At 38.5% G+C, this 19,549-nt stretch overlaps 1 protein-coding gene across 7 annotated transcripts in view; it reads right to left on the bottom strand.

Moving 5' to 3' along the window:
• NYAP2 (neuronal tyrosine-phosphorylated phosphoinositide-3-kinase adaptor 2) overlaps positions 1–19,549 on the bottom strand; it is a 330,902-nt gene that overhangs the window by 129,038 nt on the left and 182,315 nt on the right. For all 7 annotated transcript variants that reach the window (XM_063645748.1, XM_055290808.2, XM_055290803.2 and 4 more), the window contains one exon: positions 15,215–16,309. In XM_063645748.1, coding sequence (XP_063501818.1) covers positions 15,215–16,309 — 1,095 coding nt within the window. The remainder of the gene's footprint in view (positions 1–15,214; positions 16,310–19,549) is intronic.

Raw genomic sequence — 19,549 nt, 5'->3', positions numbered from 1 at the left:
AAATGTCCATCAATCAACAAGTGGATAAGGAAATTGTGGCATATATATATATATATATATATATGTGTGTGTGTGTGTGTATGTGTCTGTATATATATGTATACATATATGTGTGTCATTATATGAAAAAGATACTTGTGCACACGTTTATAGTAGCACAATTCACAATTACAAAAACATGGAACTGGCCCAAATGTCCATCAATCAACAAGTGGATAAGGAAATTGTGGCATATATATATGTGTGTGTGTGTGTGTATATATATGTATACATATATATGTGTGTGTATATATATATGTATACATATATGTGTGTGTATATATGTATACATATATGTGTGTATATGTGTATACATATATGTGTGTGTATATATGTATACATATATATGAGTGTGTATATATGTATACATATATGTGTGTGTATATATGCATACATATATATGTGTGTGTATATATGCATACATATATATGTGTGTGTATATATGCATACATATATGTGTGTGTATATATGTATACATATATATGTGTGTGTATATATGTATACATATATGTGTGTGTATATATGTATACATATGTATGTGTGTGTATATATGTATACATGTGTGTGTATATATGTATGTATATATGTATACATATATGTATGTATACTATTTAGCCATAAAAAGGAATGAATACTATTTAGCCATGAAAAGGAATGAAATCATGGCATTCGCAGTGACTTAGATGGAATCAGAGACCATTACCATAAGTGAAATAACTCAGGACTGGAAAAACAACAATTGTATGTTCTCACTTATAAGCGGGAGCTAAGCTATGAGGATGCAAAGGCATAAGAACGATACAATGGATTCTGGGGACTCAGGAAAAATGGTGGGATGGGGTGAGTGATAAAAAGAGTACAAATTGGGTACAATGTATACTGCTTGGGTGATAAGCACACCAAAATCTCAAATATCACTACTAAAGGACTTATTCGCATAACCAACACCACCTATTTCCCCAAAACCTATGGAAATAATTCTTCTTAGAAAGAACAGCTGTTAGATGGCAGATCTATTTTTTAACCCCAGGACATTAGACTCCTATGTTTTTTTTTTTTACATATACAAATACCATAACCTTCCACTCTATCTTCCAGTATAAGGAGGTTATTTTTTAAGCTGGTTAAACAAAGAACTTTTTAAAACAAAGATATGAAAATGAAGGTATACTTTTATTCTTACTTTATTTTTCATCTTCTGAAAATTAAACTGCAAATGGACTGTATTCAATACCATGCAATCCAGCTAATAATTTTGCTGTCAACAACATGATATTCATCTATCTTGCTACTTGTTACTTGCTTTCCCCAATCAGTAATGGGACTGACTTCTCTTTTCAGTATTGTACATAAGAATCATCTAAACCTGGATTCTCCATTGATATTCCTTGAAACATTTGGTTCCTAAATATCTTAACTACTGTTGATCTTGGCATTCTCTACAAAGCTCAGATTAAAATCAATATTGGTTAATCATGGCAATTCTATTGGACGGTGCTATTTTTAAAAAATTAGCTTTAGAAAAATCAATAAATCTACAAATATAAACTGATTATGCAAAATTCAGTCATAGGGACCATGGAAATTTACAAAAAATATAAACTGTCCCTGCCCTCAAAAACTTACCATTTAATTGGGGAGGTCGGATGCATATTTATTCACTCAAATAGTTGAACACATGCTGAGCATACACTTTATGGCAGAAAATGTGCTATTTGCTGCAATAAAAAAGACTCAGTATGTGTCCTAATAATTTAGTGGGGGAGGTAAAAATTTAAACACATAATTACAACACTGTCAGTCATATGTCAAAAGAACTTTTTCATAAAAATGAAGGAGCAGAGTTCCCTAAAAAAGGAAGCAGAAGGGACATAGTTTTAAAATGATTACTAATGAGGATATCATATTGCATGGAAATAAACAGAAAAATCTTAACATGTTAGGCAAGAGTGTGGCCCCAGCTACTTGGGAGGCTGATGCAGGAGGATTGCTTGAGGCCAGAAGTTGGAGGCTGTAGTGTACTATGAACATGCCTGTGAATCACCACTGCACTCTAGCCTCGGCAACATAGCCAGAGCCCATCTCTCAAAAAAAATGGAATTATTTACATAGAATAATCAACAATATCACATGTTTCATGAAGGTTTAAAAAAATCAGGAGAGGAAAAATGCTAGAACCAGAGCCCAATTAGGAAGCCTCATGTAACTCTGGGGTGAGTAGAAAAGGAAGCCAGTTTGTAGGAAATTAAGGCTGGAATGAGGGAGAAGAAATGGAGGCGGCAAGTACACAGCACATTCACTTAAGTGGATTGGCCACAGAAGCTAAATGGAGAACCATGGCTGGACATAGAATCAAGCTTCTGTTTTATGAAACATCAGTGGGCAATTTGATTATGGTTTATATGAAAGAGCCATACATATAGCTTGGTTCATATGCCAAAATGAATTCTGCAGGCTACAAGTGAGATTATCAATTAGCCAAAGAAAAACAACTGTGAGGTAATCTGCTTTAATTTCTTAGGTTTAAAACTTCTCTTTGACCATTTCAACATTGACAAAAAGCTTTCATTTATTTGACACATATCTCTTGTCATTAATTACTGGTAAGTGGTTAACAACTAATGGTCAAAAGAATGAAAGTTGTTTGTAGATACAGATACAATTTTGATGTCCAGAATGTGTAACTTAAATACAGCAGTACTTTATTTCACCTCTGATCATTCGGTTGCGGGCTACTAACAACTAAATCCTTTTTCATCCTTCTAGTTTTTGGAAATCTAGATTTCTTAGTTGTGACATGGGAACAAAAAGACGCATTAGAATTATCCACCAGCACTATGGTTGGATCTAAGGTTGGACAATACATGAATACCCCAATCTCTACTTTATGACTGCTTCTAGCTCTTGTTTTTCCATCCTTATTCTTTCTTACCTTAATTATATCAGTTCCATCTACGAAAAGAAAAGCAAAACATAGAAAAATGCTATTTTATTGAATATAACTGAAAGTTGATCAGTAGAATATGTATAGAAAAGTTTTTCCTCCATTATCAATTATCAGAAGAATATTACGGACTTCTGGATTGGAATTTTTTCCTTTCAGTTCAGCTATTCTGGGTTCCTGTCTAGCCAGCACACTGCTTCACGATCCATGTAACTAATACTCCTTACTTCCCTCTTAGATTCCTTAATATTTTTACTTCTTCCATTTGGAAACAGCAATAGCCCAGATTTTTCAGTTGATTGGTTATTCTGCTAGCAGTGGAACATTTAATTAACCTAGCTCCCACCAGCAACAATAATAATGAGTTTGCTTCTACCAAGAAATACCATACAACACTACAGACATTTAATTAAATTTGGGATTTTCATCCATTTACCAAATTCCAAAAAAATTTATTTTATCAAAAACTGAGAAAAGCTTTTCAATATTTTATAACTAAAACCCATTTTTTCACCAGGGAACACACATATTCAAGACTGCCAGCCACATAATGATAGCTTTGTGGATTTATGCAATGTCTTTCCAACAAAGATGTTAAATGACCTATTTGAATGTTTTTATTTTATTTTATTTATTTATTTATTTTTTTTAGACAGTGTCTCACTGTGTCACCCAGGCTGGAGTGCAGTGGCACAATATTGGCTCACTGTAACCTCTACCTCTCGGGTTTAAGTGATTCTCCTGCCTCAGCCTCCTGAGTACCTAGGATTGCAGGCACCCACCACCACACCCAACTAATTTTTGTATTTTTAGTAGAGACAGGGTTTCACCATGTTGCTCAGGCTGAGTAGCTAGGATTGCAGGCACCCACCACCACACCCGACTAATTTCTGTGTTTTTAGTAGAGACGGAGTTTCACCATGTTGGCCCGGCTGGTCTCAAACTCCTGACCTCAAGTGATATGCCCTCCTCAGCCTTCCAAAGTGCTGGGATTACAGGCATCAGCCAACGCACCCGGCCATTGAATGTGTTTTTATTGGCTTTACAATTTTTGATCAATAATGCATAATGTTAAGCAGATTGAAATTTCTTCATTAAAATGTTAGTTATTTTCTTTTTTAAAAAAAGGTATCTTTCTTTCTACAAACATAGAAAAGAGATCAATTTTCACAGCTCATTCATTTATACAGAAACTGATGATGATTTGACCTTACAAAATGGTCCAAATTTAAATGCTTGATGGGTATATTCTTTATATCTTTCCCTCCAATAAATCTGCCTGGAATGGAATGGCCATTCTTTCAAACATGCCACTTAAGAGCAGAAGCAATGATTCAGCATTCAGCATAGCTGCTTTTTTTGCTGAATGACTATATTGATTTTAATGTGGAATATTCTAAGTCAAACACATAAGCTGATTTTTGTTTTTTCACTTAATGGTCAGGCATGTCTTATATGGCTTTTTTCCCTAAAGTTCAATAGCCTTCTTAAGTGTGCCTATTAATTCAACAAGTTCAATAAATACTTATCATGTACCAACTTGGGGAAAGATTGTATTGGATCAAGTATTACAAAAAGTAAAATGATGAAAAGGTTTGTAGCTTGTTTTCCCTGGTCCTTTGTCTCAATAGAGAGAATCAGATAGAAATAGTCTTTACAATGCATTGGAATAAGTCTCATACCATTACAAAAATTTGAAAAAAAGTACTGAAAGACAATAGCATAACGAAAACACCATGGAGAAATTGGTAGACTGAGTTGGGTGTCAAGGATTAGGCTGACATTTTTTTCATTAAGTTTCTGGCGAAGTCCTTTCAGCAAGGGAGAACATCATCAGAAGGAAAGTCTCAGAAGGAGGAAGTGGGTCCTCCCTTTGGAGATTTATAGATCAGCCAGTAATCTGCAGAAGCCCCACACAAGAAGCCAAGCCAGAAGGGACTCGGTTTTAGCATCTAATATTTTCATTTGAAAAGTGAGAAAACTAAGACACTAAGAGGCAAACTGACTTATCTAAGGTCTCAAAGCTTGTTAATGGAAACCACTTCTTGTGACATCCCACCTTGTGCTAGACTTCAAGATCATATTTAATTAGAATGTGGGACACGCTGAGGGTAACATGATGTAGCCAGTAGGAACTCACTTATACTGAATATTTAATTACTTGTTGTTCTCAAAGTGTCAAGAATACATGGTAGTCTCTAAAAAAACAGAAATTAAATGTTTATTTCAAGTAACAGGAAGGAAAAATCAGTTCTAGTATTTTTCATGTGTATAAAATTAAATACTACTGAGGGAATCTTGGTTTAAATAAATAGACTGGTATAACTTAATTTCTGAATTGAAAATGTTTCTGCATTTTATACATCTAAAGCAGGTAGGGTTCTTCTTAATGGAGAGAATTGCTGATTAAATTGGTGACAAGAAATTGCACTTAAAGATTCAGCAGCCAGAGAATATAAACACGGGGGATAAACACATCTGCCTGCATCAGTCAAGGACAGCTGTGGTCTACCCCCAGAAAGGTGAGCAATTATTTATGAAATTATGTCTTCTTCAGTGACTCTATATTGCAATTCTAGGATAAACTAAATGAGAAAAACAGACAATGTCATGGTCCCAATTAACCAAGGAGTCACACGAATTTTCAAAATCAAGGAATTTTACTTATACTCTATTTAACCTCATCCTGAAAAAAAATCCCTTCGCTTTAAAAACATAACAATAGGTCAGCTTGTTCTTGAAGAATTGTATTTTTAAAAAATTTTAAGGATGAATGTCTGATTCTGTCAAGTACATAGTACTACTAATGTAAAGAGTAAAGAGGTGGTGCTAAGAAGCATAGGGCCCCTTGGAGATGCTTTGTCTGTTTTATCCCAGTCATTTTTCAGATTAGTGCTGCTAGGGTGCTCACTGCTTTGGTGCATTGGCTGGGGTTTTTGATTAATCAACTATTTTTCCCCTTGGAGTAGCCATGGGCCATCAAACTACTGCATAGTTATGGCCAAGATGCAAGCACTGAGGACAAAAGCCCTGTATCCCTGGATAGTAGCTCAGTACTGCATACCTGACAGGCCAAAGAAACCTGCATATACACCCTTAAGTTATGCTTAGAGGCATTGAGGTGAGTACTCATATCTTTTTAGAAAAGAAACCTGAACGTACATCCTTAAGTTATGCTTAGAGGCACTAAGGTGAGCATTCACATCTTTTTGCTTAGGTCATTTAGGTGATTCTGAGGCCCACTGGGCAGACCACATGCCTTCAGGGGCAGCTCAGAAATCTGAGGTACAGAGTTCCTTGCAGTGACTGAGATATTCCAAAGTGGGTTTTGAAGGGTGCCCAAAAGATTTCCCACCCCTTTCCTAAATTGATGCCAATCATTAAGTAGTTCATGACATTTATCTACAGATTAGGCTTTCTTTCATTAAGCAGATATCCCTGAGAATAACATCATAAGCCCTTAGACTTTTGATGAAAATTGGTGAATTTTGGAGAAATTGATCAAGTATAGATAAGGTATCATTAAATCAAAGAAACTCTAGAGCCAAATAATCGGGGTTTGATTCCCAGATTCACTCCCCATGTGACTGCTTGAGTTGTGCCTCAGTTTCTTCCATCTTTAAAACGGCAAGGTCAATATCACATGCCTCAGAGTACTGCTACAAGGACTGAATACTTGTAAATTTTTAGTAAGTTCTGGTACAGGGTAAATGGCATGACGGTTAAGTATATGCCACTATTATTATGGAAGCGTTCTCGAGAAAGGGGCTGGCCCCTGCCGCCTTCTTCCACATCCTTACCACTAGTTTCTTTGATGCTCCCACTCTAGGCTTAGTTGGTCTTTCTATTGTTCCTGAGACAAACCTGTTTGAGCCCAAGGCACTTTGTAAGAAACTTACTACCTTAGTCCTCATTAGCATTGTGAGCCCCAATTCCTCAGCTCCTTGGCCCAGTCATGAACGCTAGAGCCCCAGATTGTCAGTAATGCTCTCATTCTGTCCTTCCAGTGCCCCACAAGAAAGACTTCCATTCTCTCCTATTGCCTGTGAGTTACACTGTTCTCCCTGCTCTCCCACACTGACTAGAGAGTGTCCTCTGAGATAGCACACCTTTGTTCTGAGTCACAGCCCCATCTGGAGGGCCCGCCATGCTCTGGCTAGTCCTCCCCCTCCAAAAGCCTGGACTCATCTGGATGGACTTCTGAGGTGAGGACTGCTGCCAGCCAGTCTTAGGTTTCTTCCTCGCCTTCTGGACCAGCAGCACCAGCTCCTGTCTGAAGCAGATTTTATCAGTGGTTCTCAAACTCAAGTATTGAGGAATTCTGATGAAGGAAGTGGCACACACTCGGCACGACTAAGACGGAGATGCTAAGACAAGGATAAATGCGATTCACAGATTGCCTACCATGTATTCCATTCTTAAACTCTCAAGGCTTCTGGGAGAATCCGCAGGTAGTGAAATTGTTCTCTTTCGAATCTACATTACCCTGATCTGTCCTCGTTGTAAGCTGCCAACTAATCAGTAACTTAGTCAAGGAAAGGAAAACAAGTCACTCATTTTCAGTTGTCTGTTTTACTTTCTCCTGTCTCTCTTCTTTTGCTTACATAAATTATCTTTTGACCTTGTTAGATGAAAGCAATAGTTTCTTGAATACAAGTAAATGGTGATGCTAACATTTAACCATATGTCCCCAAGTTATTGTTTGATTGAAGGCATAAATATCACCAGGGATTGTCATTAAACAGTCAACACACCAGGCCTAACCCCTACAGTTTCTCATTAAATAGGTCTATAATAAAGCCCAGCAATCTGTATTTTTAACAACATCCAGGTGAATATGATGCAGGCATTTGGACCACTCACCTAAGCTTTCTACCTCTTGCCTACCATGCTTTGAACTACATGAGAAACTTCTCTGGAGCCTGAGCACATCCCCAAGGTCACATCCTGGGAGAATCATCATTATACAGGTCCTGGCTTGATTTCCCTCCTGAGCTGGTGGAAGGACCCTTGCTAAGGCAGAAGCCAGTCTGAGGCCACAGGAGGTCACTGTGTGGGACTCTCAGCAGAGGAGCAACCAACAAACAGCAGGAGAGGAGACCTGAAAATGGGTTAACTTTATTTGAGATGTTTAAGAAAATTAACAGGTCTGGATCCTGCCAGAACTTTCGGAATCTTCCTCATGGTATCCTCTGAGGTGGCTTCAGGTATCTGGGTATAGCTCAACTCCCAAATACCTTTGTATTCCAGAGTACAAGAGGTTCCAAATCTAGCCCCTAACTCTGGTCAGGTTGCTCCAAGTCATCATACATCCAGGAGTCCTGCCCAAAGTCAACATGCCTGCATGTGGGCAGTCACAGGCTGAGGATTCTCTCATTCTCTATTGCAAAGGAGAGATCCAGGAATATAGACTCCCTCCTCCAACCTTCCCTTTGGTTTTTCAATACCTGTTTTGTCCTACTCTTTGTCAGCACCTGCTTAAACAGAGGGAATATAAAGTCCTTAACTATTTCACCTGCAAAGTTTTAATGAAAACTAAATGTAATTTATTTTCCTTTTTTTTAAGACAGGGTCTTGCTCTGTTGCCCAGTCTGGAGTGCAATGGTGTCATTATAGTTCGCTGCAAACTCAAATTCCCAGACTTAACTGACCCTCCTGCTTCAGCCTCCCAAGGACCTAGGACTGCAGGCATGTGACATCACACCCAGCTAATAAATAAATATATATATATGTATATATATATATATATATATATATATATTATTTTTAGTAGAGATATAGTCTCAGTATGTTGCCCAGGCTGTTCACGATATCCTGAGCTCAAGCAATCCTCCCACCTTGGCCTCCCAAAGTGTTGGGATTACAGGAGTCAGCCACCACATCCAGCCTCAAAATGTATATTAAGTAGGCTAAACAAAATGTGTAGATTCTCAAAAAAAAAAAAAAAAAAAAAAAAAAAAAAAACTAACATTTATTCCATGTTTTCCAGGATATCTTATTTTGGGAAGTCGATGTTCCTAACCTCTCAGATATGAATCCAGAACTCTAGGCAAGACCTAGTTGGTGGATAAAGTGGCCTTTGGAAGTACAAGACACACAGTCGCTGTGTCACAGGTCACATACTTTAATCAGTTGAGAGGCTTCTCAGACAAGATTGGTATCTGGTTTCTTGGTCCACAACTGATTTTTGATTTGATATTACAATGAGGAAAAGAATGAAAAGAGAAGAGGAGAGGCAGAGATGGTGGGAGAAGCTAGATGCATCAATAAAACTATCTGAAAGAAAGGGAGAAGGTAGGAAAACCACTGGAAACAGACATAAGAATTTAAGTGAATTTAAATGATATAATAGTAGATGGCACTTCAGGTCTGCAATCTCAAATAGGCCCTAAAGACATCTCAGCAGAATAATAAGCTATCAATACTGTGTCACTGCTATTACGGATGACCAGAAACAATGATTACCACCGTTGTGTGAGGCCTCCCCTGTTCGGGTCAACTTGCTCGACACTTTGCATTAGCCTGTGGCAGGTGCACAGTGACTATCACAACAACGACCCTGAGTTACCAAGACAGCCAGTGTACGTTAGTAGACCCTTCTTTTTTTCTTACAAACGGAACAGCATATAAAAATAGTAACATATTTAAAAATCGTTTTTCCAAAATAATTCTGTTAATTTACACAGTTTAAAAATAAACTTCATAATTTTTTATTTACAAATTCTTTAAAAATTAAATTAGTAAGAGTTAGTTGGAGCAGCTCCTTCATAATCAATGCCTAATGTTTCAGATATCACCGGACCTCATACACCACAAAAAAGGAGAGAGGTATGTGGGCCTGTATGTCCATGTGAGGCAGGGGTTAGGTGTTTTTCGGTTTTTGTGGGTTTGTTTTGTGTGTTTGGAGCTGTGGTTTCTATGTGGATTTTTTTTTTTTTTAAAGTCAATGAAAACGCAAAGATGATATCTGATTCCTAGTTCTATTCCATCAGATCTACAAGACTCATTTATATCTATAATTTTAAAAATATAATATGACATCTAAAAGAATTAAATACTGGCTGGGTGCAGTAGCTCATGCCTATAATTCCAGCACTTTGGGAAGCCAAGGCTTGCAGATAACCTGAGGTCAGGAGTTCGAGATCAGCCTGGCCAACATGGTGAAACCCCGTCTCTACTAAAAATACAAACTATTAGCCAAGCGTGGTGGTGCATGCCTGTAATCCTAGCTACTCGGGAGACGGAAGCAGGAGAATTGCTTGAACCCAGGAGGGGTGGCAGTGGTTGCAGTGAGCTGAGATTGCACCACTGCACTCCAGCGTGGGCTGCAGAGCGAGAATCCATCTAAAAAAGAAAAGTATTAACTACTTTTTAAAGGCTGAAAGATGAGATTTAATAGGAAAACTTATGAATCTCCAATAATGTAGAATATGGTTGAGTATGATATAGCTTTTTTTTTGTAATACCAAGACATCATTTCTCTTTTAATAATAATGACAGGAGTTGGGTGGGCCTGCACCTTCGTTTTCATCCCTGCTTCTGGAGCTCCACCATGCCCCATGCCTTCTGCCCTGTTCTACATGTCTCTTTCTGAAAGGAGCAACCTGACGAGAGTTAGGGGCTAGATTTGGAAGCTCTTGCACTCTGGAATTCTTCAAAGGTATTTAGGAGTTGAGCTACACCCAAAGACCTGAAGACACCTCAGAGGATACCATGAGGAAGATTCCAAAAGTTCTGGCAGGATCAAGGCCTGTTAGCATTCTTAAACATCTCCAATAAAGACTAATCCCTTTCTATGTGCCTCACTTCTTGGTGCCCACATCTGTTCACATGCCCTTCTGCCCCTGGGCATGCATGTCTTTTATATCTTAGTGCCTTAGTTTATTCATTAAGTCTCTTCCTTTGCTGCTTCATCTTCTACTTTTTCTCTACATTTTAAATTTACATTTCTCCATTTATAACATCTCAATCTCACTCTTTCCCTCAGATTGTAAATTTTAACTATGTTCTTCATTAGATCTTGTACTTTTTCATAGAAATGTACATTTGCTCATCTATGTTGAATACAGGCTGATATGGTTTGGCTCTGTGTCCCCAACCAAATCTCATCTCAAATTATAATTCCCATAATCCACACGTGTTAAGGGAGGGACCAGGTGGGAGGTGACTGAATCAGGGGGGTGGTTTTCCCCATGCTGCTCTTGTGATAGTGAGTTCTCACAAGATCTAATTGTTTTACAAGGCAATCTTCCCTGCTCTTGCGAGCTCTTTCCTGCCACCATGTGAAAAAGGTCTTTGCTTCCCCTTCGCCTTCCATCATGATTGTAAGTTTTCTGAGGCCTCCCAAGCCATGTGGAACTGTGAGCCAATTAAACTTCTTTTCTTTATAAATCACCCAGTCTTGAGTAGTTCTTTGTAGCAGAGTGAAAACTGACTGATACGCAGGTTAAAAATTTCTTTTTAAAAACATTTCTTGTTTGAGGGAATAAAGAAAGTTTTCTACTTTTAAAATTTGGTTTGGTTATTAATTTCTATGATTCATGGCACCTGATATATTAAAATGAAATGGCCCATTTGTGACCTACATATTCTAAAAAACCAAATCAAAATCATAATGAATATACTAAAAAATGCAAAAGAAAGATGAAAATGATAGGTAGTAAATTATTTTCATTTAAGTCTCCAAAGTTCATCACAAAAATATTTGTACCTGACCTGCTTACCATTTACACAAAAATTTATACCAATAGCATATGAGCTGATCACTTCTTACATGTCTCATGTCATTCACCTCTCTGCACAAAATTTTTAAAAAATATTAATAATCACCAACTGAAAAAGTACTAGAGCTACAGACTATCAGGTGTCCTAATTTAATCATAGATAAACATGACAATGTCCCATCAACCAGGAAAAAACACTTCCTATAACAATGAATGTGAAGGCCATATTTTGAAAATTGTGAAACGAAATGAAATTTAATTATAATCTACCTCATTTGTCTTATTTCTTCTCTATTGACCAATCCCCATCAACAATTATAAACCTTTAAAACATGAAATTGATACATTTTGTATCAATTTATAAAATGATATTAAAAATGAGTTTATGGTATACATTTTATTTGACATCATTTTCCTTAATTAAAGACTATATTTGTTTAGATTAAATATTAGTAAATTCTTAAAACTGACTTCTCCACTAAACCAACAGAGGCTTGGAAAATAGAGATATCAGTTTTGCTTTTATTCCTGAAATGTAGAAAATTCCTGAAACTTAAAAAGAATAATGAGACTCAGGGTCATAAATGTTATACTACTTCATATCACTTATTCTGTCCCTAAGGTATCAACAGGTCCACAAATCCTGTCTGGGAAGAGTAAAGGGAAGAATTGTATCCATGAGTGTACTGCAACAGAAACTACTAGTTAATTCCCAATGAACAACTTTGGTTCTATTTTTTGCATTATGGAAAGATTCTGAGAGCCCTTTTGATTTTGTGAGCATCTAATGGTGTCTTTCTACTTTCCTCGAGAGTCAAAAATAAATAGCAATTTGATTTGTCCATTTGATTTTTTGATTATTCATTTGTATTACCTGCATTTTCCTCCCTTCCATTTACGTAAAGTAAAATATTGAGGTTAATGTAACTCAGGGGCATGCCCTTTCTCTGCAGAGTTGATGCATGGTTAATAGCACATGTCAAATAATTCAATCCTTGGCTCCCTAAAAGCTATAAAGAGCCTTGACCACTCTTCCACGTACAAGCTTTGTTTTAGAAGTCCACAAAGCTTGTTTTTGGAGTCGGATGGGGAAGTCTGTGACATATAGCACATAGACTGATTCTAACAGATGGATTTTTCTTGAAACAGCTTCATTAGTTAATCATTTCTTTTACATATACTTTTTTTCTAGTTAATTGGCATAGCTGCCAGCTGGAGCTGTTAAGGATCCTCCAAAGAAGCTGATAGATAGGGAGGAAATCCAATTGTCTCACCAATTCTAAGATGAAACTTCTATTAATTTCACAATACCCATTATGTTTTTAAAGTAAAATGTTTAAAAAAAATTTTCTCTTATTCTAAATACCTTATTTGATCTGTATGAAAACCAAATCAATCAATGAATTATCTGGAAGAAACTTTAAACCTTAGTAAATTATCTAGACCAGGGTTTTCCAACCTTGGCACTATTGACATGGTAGACCAGATCATTCTTTGCGTCTGTGTGGGATCAGGTGGCAGTCTTGTGCATTATATGCTGTTAAGCAGCATCTGTGGCTTTTACCCAATAGATGTCAGTAACACCCCCAGTTGTAACAACCAATACCATCTCTAGACATTGCCAAATATCCTGGGGGACAAATTGCCCTAGTTGACAACTGCTCTAGAAATAGATTGTTCCTAGTTTTAAATACAATTCTTAAAATAATTTTATGTATGTATGTACATACGCATGCATATAACTCCAGACATGCCTAATATATTAGAAATGTATGCCTTTCACTTAGGCAATTAAAATGTTTTGGGGGCAATTATTGAAGTAGCTAACATTTTCATAAGTCTCTGGGTAAAGGGAAAAAAAAAGAATTAGTGGCTTGTAACTACCAAGGAATATTAATTATCTAAAAAATGCCATTGTCATATTCATCATCAAAAGTATTGAGAGTTTCTTTTCCTTTAAGGAAAGTTCTCAGTATGAGTGTATGAATAGATAAATAAAAAAATCACATGGAGGGACTACTTGAGATGTAAGTGATTGATTATCAGCTTAGGTGCCTAAGGCATTTTTAAATAAGAGAAAGAAATATAATTTAATGAAATGGACATAGAAAAAACTAATCTGGGTCTGTTTTGACTTTACTATATACTTGTGAATTGTGAATTTAGTACCCATAAAAGTGTTAGTCATTGAGATAGATAAACTTCCTGGTCTTTGAAATTCAGTAGTAAAAGTAATGTTCACCACCTTAGTGACTTTTCTGTAAGTTATATATTGATGGATCTAGGAAGAGTATCATAGAAATAAGATGTAAATCGCCATGACTTTTAAAAGGAAAATAATGGGTCTATTCTCATTTATAGTAATGGTAAAAATACAAGAACATGAAGTATACAGAGAGAATCATTTTGTATGTCAAAGAAGAGCCTAAATTCTAATCAAACTGCTTTCTTTCCAACAGAGGTTTTCTAATGGGAATTTGCTCAAGAAGGTTTTTTTTTTTTTTTTTTTTTTGAGACGGAGTCTCACTCTATCGCCCAGCCTGGAGGGCAGTGGCATGATCTGGGCTTACTACAAGCTCTGCCTCCTGGGTTCATGCCATTCTCCTGCCTCAGCCTCCCGAGTAGCTGGGACTAAAGATGCCTGCCACCATATCCGGCTAATTTTCTTTGTATTTTTAGTAGAGACGGGGTTTCACAGTGTTAGCCAGGATGGTCTCGACCTCCTGACCTCGTGATCCACCCGCCTGGGCCTCCCAAAGTGCTGGGATTACAGGCGCGAGCTACCATGATTGGCCTCAAGAAGATTTTAATATAAGATGAAGGCAAGTTTTAACATTTATCAATTGCATGTTTGAATGTTTAATTCCGCCCCCCACTCCCCTGCCCCCAAATCAAGTTATTTACCTAAAAATTCCATACTGGTCTCTGTTTTCACTGTTTGACTTTCCAGGGCCATTGTAAGAATTTAGATTTTGTACCTTTTTTTAAACACTCTTAAATAGGAATATAACATTTCCTATTTAAAAATGTTATATTGTGCAGATTGTCATTTTTAATTCTTTCAGCTTACATTCAAGATACACTATTTGGCTTAGTGTGGCAAAAGTGAATTAACACATTTTGCATGTTAAGATTGCAACTCAAAGGCCTCAAGACCACGTACTCCGTGCATTGTCTGCACATACCTAAAATTCCATAGTGGTCCCTATTTTCACTGTTCAACTTTCCAGGACCATTGCAAGAATTTAGCTTTTATACCTTATTTTTCAAAATCACTCTTCTTTTAAATAGGAAATAGTATATTGTGCAGACTGCCATTGTTAATACTTTCAGGATACACTATTTGGTTTAGCACGGCAAAAATGAACTAACACATTTTGCATGCTAAGATTTCAACTCCAAGGCCTCAAGACCCTGTACTCTGTGCATTATCCGCACACAATGGGCTTCACCCTGGTTGTAAGCCTGGCACTGGGCTCTGAGGCTCAGGCAGGTCCTGCACACTTACTCTCTGCAGGCTCTTTGGAGCGCCGGCCACTGGACGACTTACGCAGCAGGCTGCGGCCGGAGGAGAAGAGGCTAGTCAGCTCCTCCAGCGGGCTCGTGGGTGTCCGGGACCGGGAGCCACCCGGGGCTGCCCCGTAGGTATTCACCGCGGCGTTGACCATCTTGGCCCCATCTTGCGACACGGGTCTGGGGGTCGAGTGAGGCACTGAAGGAGAGCTCCTTGAGAGGCTGCCCGAATGCACAGCGTCGTAAGGGGGAGGCCTTTTGAGGCTCAGGGGAGTCAGGGACCTCCCCATGCTGACGGGGGAGGGAGAGGTGGAGTGACTTTTAGGGTAGCCATGGGGAGACTGGGTTCGGTACAGCGTGGACGGGGGCGGGGGCGACGAGGAGAGCGCAGGAGTGGCAGAGGCAGGTCCCAGGGCCGCGGCCTGCTCTTTCTCCAGTTTCGCATGGCCGGGGACGTGGGACGGCAGCGCGGAGGGCGACGCCCCCGCTGGCTGTTTCATGTAAGACACGTTTTCCAGCACGGGAAGCTTCGTGACCTCCAGAGGAGTGAGCGGGGACTCGTCGGAGTTGGGGGAGCAATGCACGGGGGCAGGGGGGAATACCAGCAGCGGGGGCCTGTGAGAAAGCAGGTTGGGGAAGGGTGGGGGGATGTCGCAAAGCAGCCCCTTGGGGGGGCATGGCACTGAGGCCTTGGCGAAGTCCAAGTCAGGCACCGTGGGAGTAGCACACTGCGAAGAACAGCTGTGATGGTCAAAGTCACATTTGGCATCTTGGCCCAAGTCGTCAAAGATGGGGTATTTCATTTCCTCGTAGACGGCCTCGCTCTGGTCGTCGTCCTCCTTCCTGAAGTCTCTGAGAATGTTCCCCACCATCTCGATGTACACGGGCTCCTCTTCCTCAGGGTCTCCCGCGGGGCTGCCCATCTGGCACAAGGAGGAGTCCCGCGGCAGCGACGTCCTCCGGGGCCCGTGCTTTTTGATGTACGTTTCATCGAAAGATGTGCTCAGCTGAGTGTTCGGATTTCGCTTCGGTTTGGGAGGAGGAATCTTCTTGGAATATTCATCACTGTGGGGTCTTGGTTTAGCTGACACTAAAAGAAGAAAAAACGTAGTGGAATAGATGAGTATAATAGGAAAGTTTTCAAAAATGATTTGCATGTGGATTTACTACAATAAACTTTAGGACAGAGGAGTAGACAGCTTCATTCTTAGTTTGAGGTTCAGAGTAAAAATCAACCAAAGAGTCAAGCATTTCCCTTATTAAGAAAACCTGATGGCAGAATAATAGTCATCTTTAAACTGATATTAATAATCTAACACTGATAAATGCATTAAAACCAGGACTGTTCACCCCTTTCCTTTAGAATGCCTAAATAGAAGCTTTCAGATGAAACATATTGGATAAAAGCATTCATAAATTTTGTGAAAATTAATCTGCATGAATTGAGAAAGAAATGCAGGAGGAAAAAAAACTAGACTCTCTGTTAGCACTATTGGTCAAAAATACCATACAGATTGCACCCTTTTACTGATGTGGTTTTTATAGGTGAACACATCTTGCTTGCATTTAGGATAAAAATTTCCCAGCCTGCTAGACTTAAAATCTGTCTTGGTTCAAATAAATAGCTTCCATACAGATGGGTCTGATATTTCAGGGAAAATTGATGTGAAAATCTTATGAGGCTAGACAAGTTAATCTTTAAATCTCCATGTACTGTTGACTTTGGTGTATTTGTCTGTTTTTGTTCTTAAGATCTCTTATGATATTCCAAATGCTGCCTTGGAATGAATTTATTAGGTATGTTCCACTGACACATCAGAATGCCCTCGAGAGTGTTAAAAGAGAGTAACTCAGGGAATGATGTGTAAGTTTCAAGAATAACTTCTGGAAACTCACAACAGATATGTGTACCAACGCATTGCACAGCCTGCTGGAAGACCCTTTATTGACAGAACATAAACTTCTGACACCATACAATAGCATGGAAGAGACTGGCAAATGCCTGTGACTAAAATCAATTGTTTAGCATGCAAGGAACGTACTTGAGTCTTGTTATTATCTCATTATCTCATTGTGTTGATATATGATTACAGTGATCATCTTTATTATGCAATGTAGCAGAACGTGGTTGCTTACAGAAGATAGTAGCATATAGTGCGAGTTGACAGTACAGCTCAGAGTTGTAAGACTATGAGGAGCTAACAACCTACAGAGAAGGGCCTCAAGGCACAAATCAGGAAACACCTGAATTTTCCTTTTTTTTTTTTTAACTGGCCTAATTTATATACAAGAGTTTTACTAAAACATGGTAAAGGAGGTGAAAGTGCTTAAGGATAAGCTAGATGGCTGCTCCACCCATCAACTGAGCCTTCAGCAACAGGGAACCAATGAAATATTCTAGCAGTGACTATGTATTTCACCCTTCTAGATCACTCCTGTTTCAAATATTTTGTTCCAATGTGCCTATGATGATGGTTTTACTCACTACAATCAAACAGCTTTTTGAGGGGAAGTTTCATAATGTGTCTAGAATTTCCATTAACCCATACTGGGTAGAACTAGATGTTATTTTCCAGGGGGAGGCTATAGCAGTAAAGTCTTTTAATGCCTAAAGTGAAAAGCCTAGAGACAAAATGGGGTGAAAGCTACGCAGTCAATCTTTTTAGGAGGGACCTAAAGCAACCAATAATTATACCACCGAACGTGGCATATATTTTACTGGTTTTAAAATTTGAGTACATTAATTTTCATATGATTTTAGTAAGTCATCAGATTATATACAAAAGTCTGAGCCCCAATAATATAAAACTATAAATCAGTGAACAAGGTTGACAAAGTTTTGGTCAGGACTTGGAAAAACCAAAGCTCATCCAGACTATTCTTATGAAACTTGTTTCCTGCCATCCTCAACAGCAAGAAATGACTGTAGACCAAGTGCAGGCCCTGGGAAATTATTTTCTACAAATATTGAGTTCTAGGGATTGAATGCAGTGGGGTTGAGGGAATTCTTTGAGGGGAGAGGACTTAAGAGAGAGGTGCTCTATGAAGGGAGGGTTAACCTAAGGCTAGAAATTAGTGTGTGTCCCTGAGATGAGTAATTTCATCATATGGAAATAATCATATTTTGAATTATATTTTCATTTTCACCTTCTTAAATTATAATTTACTTTCATTATCTTGGACCCTTCACTGAAGTCTGATACTCCAACATAGACTGTGGAGAGAAATAACAGGGTAAGAACTTAAGCATCTGCTAAGCCTATGCCTAGGTAGCAGCACTGCATTTATGGGAGGCTACAGTGTGGGATCCCAGGTAGTGGGGCTGTCAGTGGCAGATCTGGGCATGGCACAGTATTCAGAGAAGCAACAGTTGATGAACAACACTGGTGACAACTTCTCTCTTTCCCACACCGATGAGAAGGTAGCCTTTGGAATGGAAGAGAGCTATGTTTGGATTTACTTCAATTGTGAACAAATGCCATTTCATTTTGTTTGCCAAAAGAAACAGAAAAAAATGAAATAAAGCCCCTCTATATCTATGAAATGACTTAAGAAAGAGAAGTTTCTATTGCAGAATGCAGCATACTTAGAATTAAGTAGAACAACTACTAATTGAGAAGGAATCTGGACAATCCATTTACGAACAATTTCAATGACAAACCAAGTATAGATGTTGTATGACAAGGGAAACAAAATATAACATATGGCTCTTATGGTGCCTGTGAGATTATCAGAGTTGACAGTTGCTATGAACTGAATTGGGTCCCCAGTCTTCCACAAAAAAATTCATCTGTTGAAGCCCTAAGTTCCAAAGTGATGGTATTTGGAGATAAATCCTTTGGGAGATAATTAGGCTTGGATGAGTTCATGAGGGTAGGACCCTCATCATGTGATTGATTATAAGAAGAGACAGCAAAGTTCGTTCGTTTTCTCTCTCTCTCTCTCTCTCTCTCTGTCTCTCCCCTCTCTTCTCTCTGTCTCTCCCCTCTCTTCTCTCTGTCTCTCCATGTCTCTCTCTCTTTCTCTGTGTGTGTGTGTGTGTGCATGTGCGCTCGCGTGCATGCCATATGAGAACAGAGAGAAAGCATCAGTCTAATCAGTCTACAAGCCAAGCAGAGAGCCCTCACCAGAAACTGACCAAGCTACTATCTTGATTTTGAATGTTTAGCCCCAAGAATTGTGAGAAAATTTCTCTAATTTAAACCACTCTCTAATTTTGTTACAGCAAAATGAGCTTAGCTACCTAAGACAACATTATATTTATTAAGTCCTAATGTAAAAGACCTTTACAGATGAACGATGAACATTTTAATGTCATCCTCTGGCATTG

Source organism: Symphalangus syndactylus, chromosome 8 (genome assembly GCF_028878055.3).
Source record: "Symphalangus syndactylus isolate Jambi chromosome 8, NHGRI_mSymSyn1-v2.1_pri, whole genome shotgun sequence".
NCBI classification, from domain to species: domain Eukaryota; kingdom Metazoa; phylum Chordata; class Mammalia; order Primates; family Hylobatidae; genus Symphalangus; species Symphalangus syndactylus.
This window is presented reverse-complemented; position numbering and strand designations above follow the sequence as displayed.